General features: G+C 46.6%; 1 protein-coding gene across 2 annotated transcripts in view; it reads left to right on the top strand.

Moving 5' to 3' along the window:
• Positions 1-427, top strand: part of sptlc1 (serine palmitoyltransferase, long chain base subunit 1) — a 24,429-nt gene that overhangs the window by 17,453 nt on the left and 6,549 nt on the right. The window contains exon 11 of one of the 2 annotated variants that reach the window (XR_011479646.1): positions 13-322. Coding sequence is in view for 1 of the 2 variants with exons in the window: in XM_023984688.2 (XP_023840456.1) it covers positions 275-302 (28 nt within the window). In the remaining variant the exon portion in view is untranslated. Of the gene's footprint in view, positions 1-12; positions 323-427 lie in introns of those variants that run through there. The other variant, XM_023984688.2, reaches the window with a different exon arrangement.

Genomic DNA, 427 nt, shown 5'->3' with positions numbered 1-427 from the left:
TCAGCTGTACAGGTCTGGTGTCAGCTGTACAGGTCTGGTGTCAGCTGTACAGGTCTGGTGTCAGCTGTACAGGTCTGCCTGTTCGTGTCCTCATGGTGGCTTTGGCTATCCAAGTGTGAATACTGACTTTTGAATGCTGACTGCTTTGATATGGTTGTTTATGTAACTGACAAGTCATAGTATAGGATGGGTATTTCAGCCACTTGATTCCATTTAGAGTTTGCACTTTTGTAACTATTGGTTCTGAGCAAACAAGATCATTTGTGTCTGTCAGGCCAGGGGTACTGTTTCTCTGTTTGTCTCCGTCTGTCAAGCCAGGGGTACTGTTTCTCTGTTTGTCTCCGTCTGTCAAGCCAGGGGTACTGTTTCTCTGTGTTTGTCTCCGTCTGTCAAGCCAGGGGTACTGTTTCTCTGTGTTTGTCTCCGT

Source organism: Salvelinus sp. IW2-2015, linkage group LG4q.1:29 (genome assembly GCF_002910315.2).
Source record: "Salvelinus sp. IW2-2015 linkage group LG4q.1:29, ASM291031v2, whole genome shotgun sequence".
In the NCBI taxonomy this organism is placed as follows: domain Eukaryota; kingdom Metazoa; phylum Chordata; class Actinopteri; order Salmoniformes; family Salmonidae; genus Salvelinus; species Salvelinus sp. IW2-2015.
The sequence above is the reverse complement of the archived record's forward strand: the minus strand, read 5'-3'. Positions and strand labels throughout refer to the sequence as shown.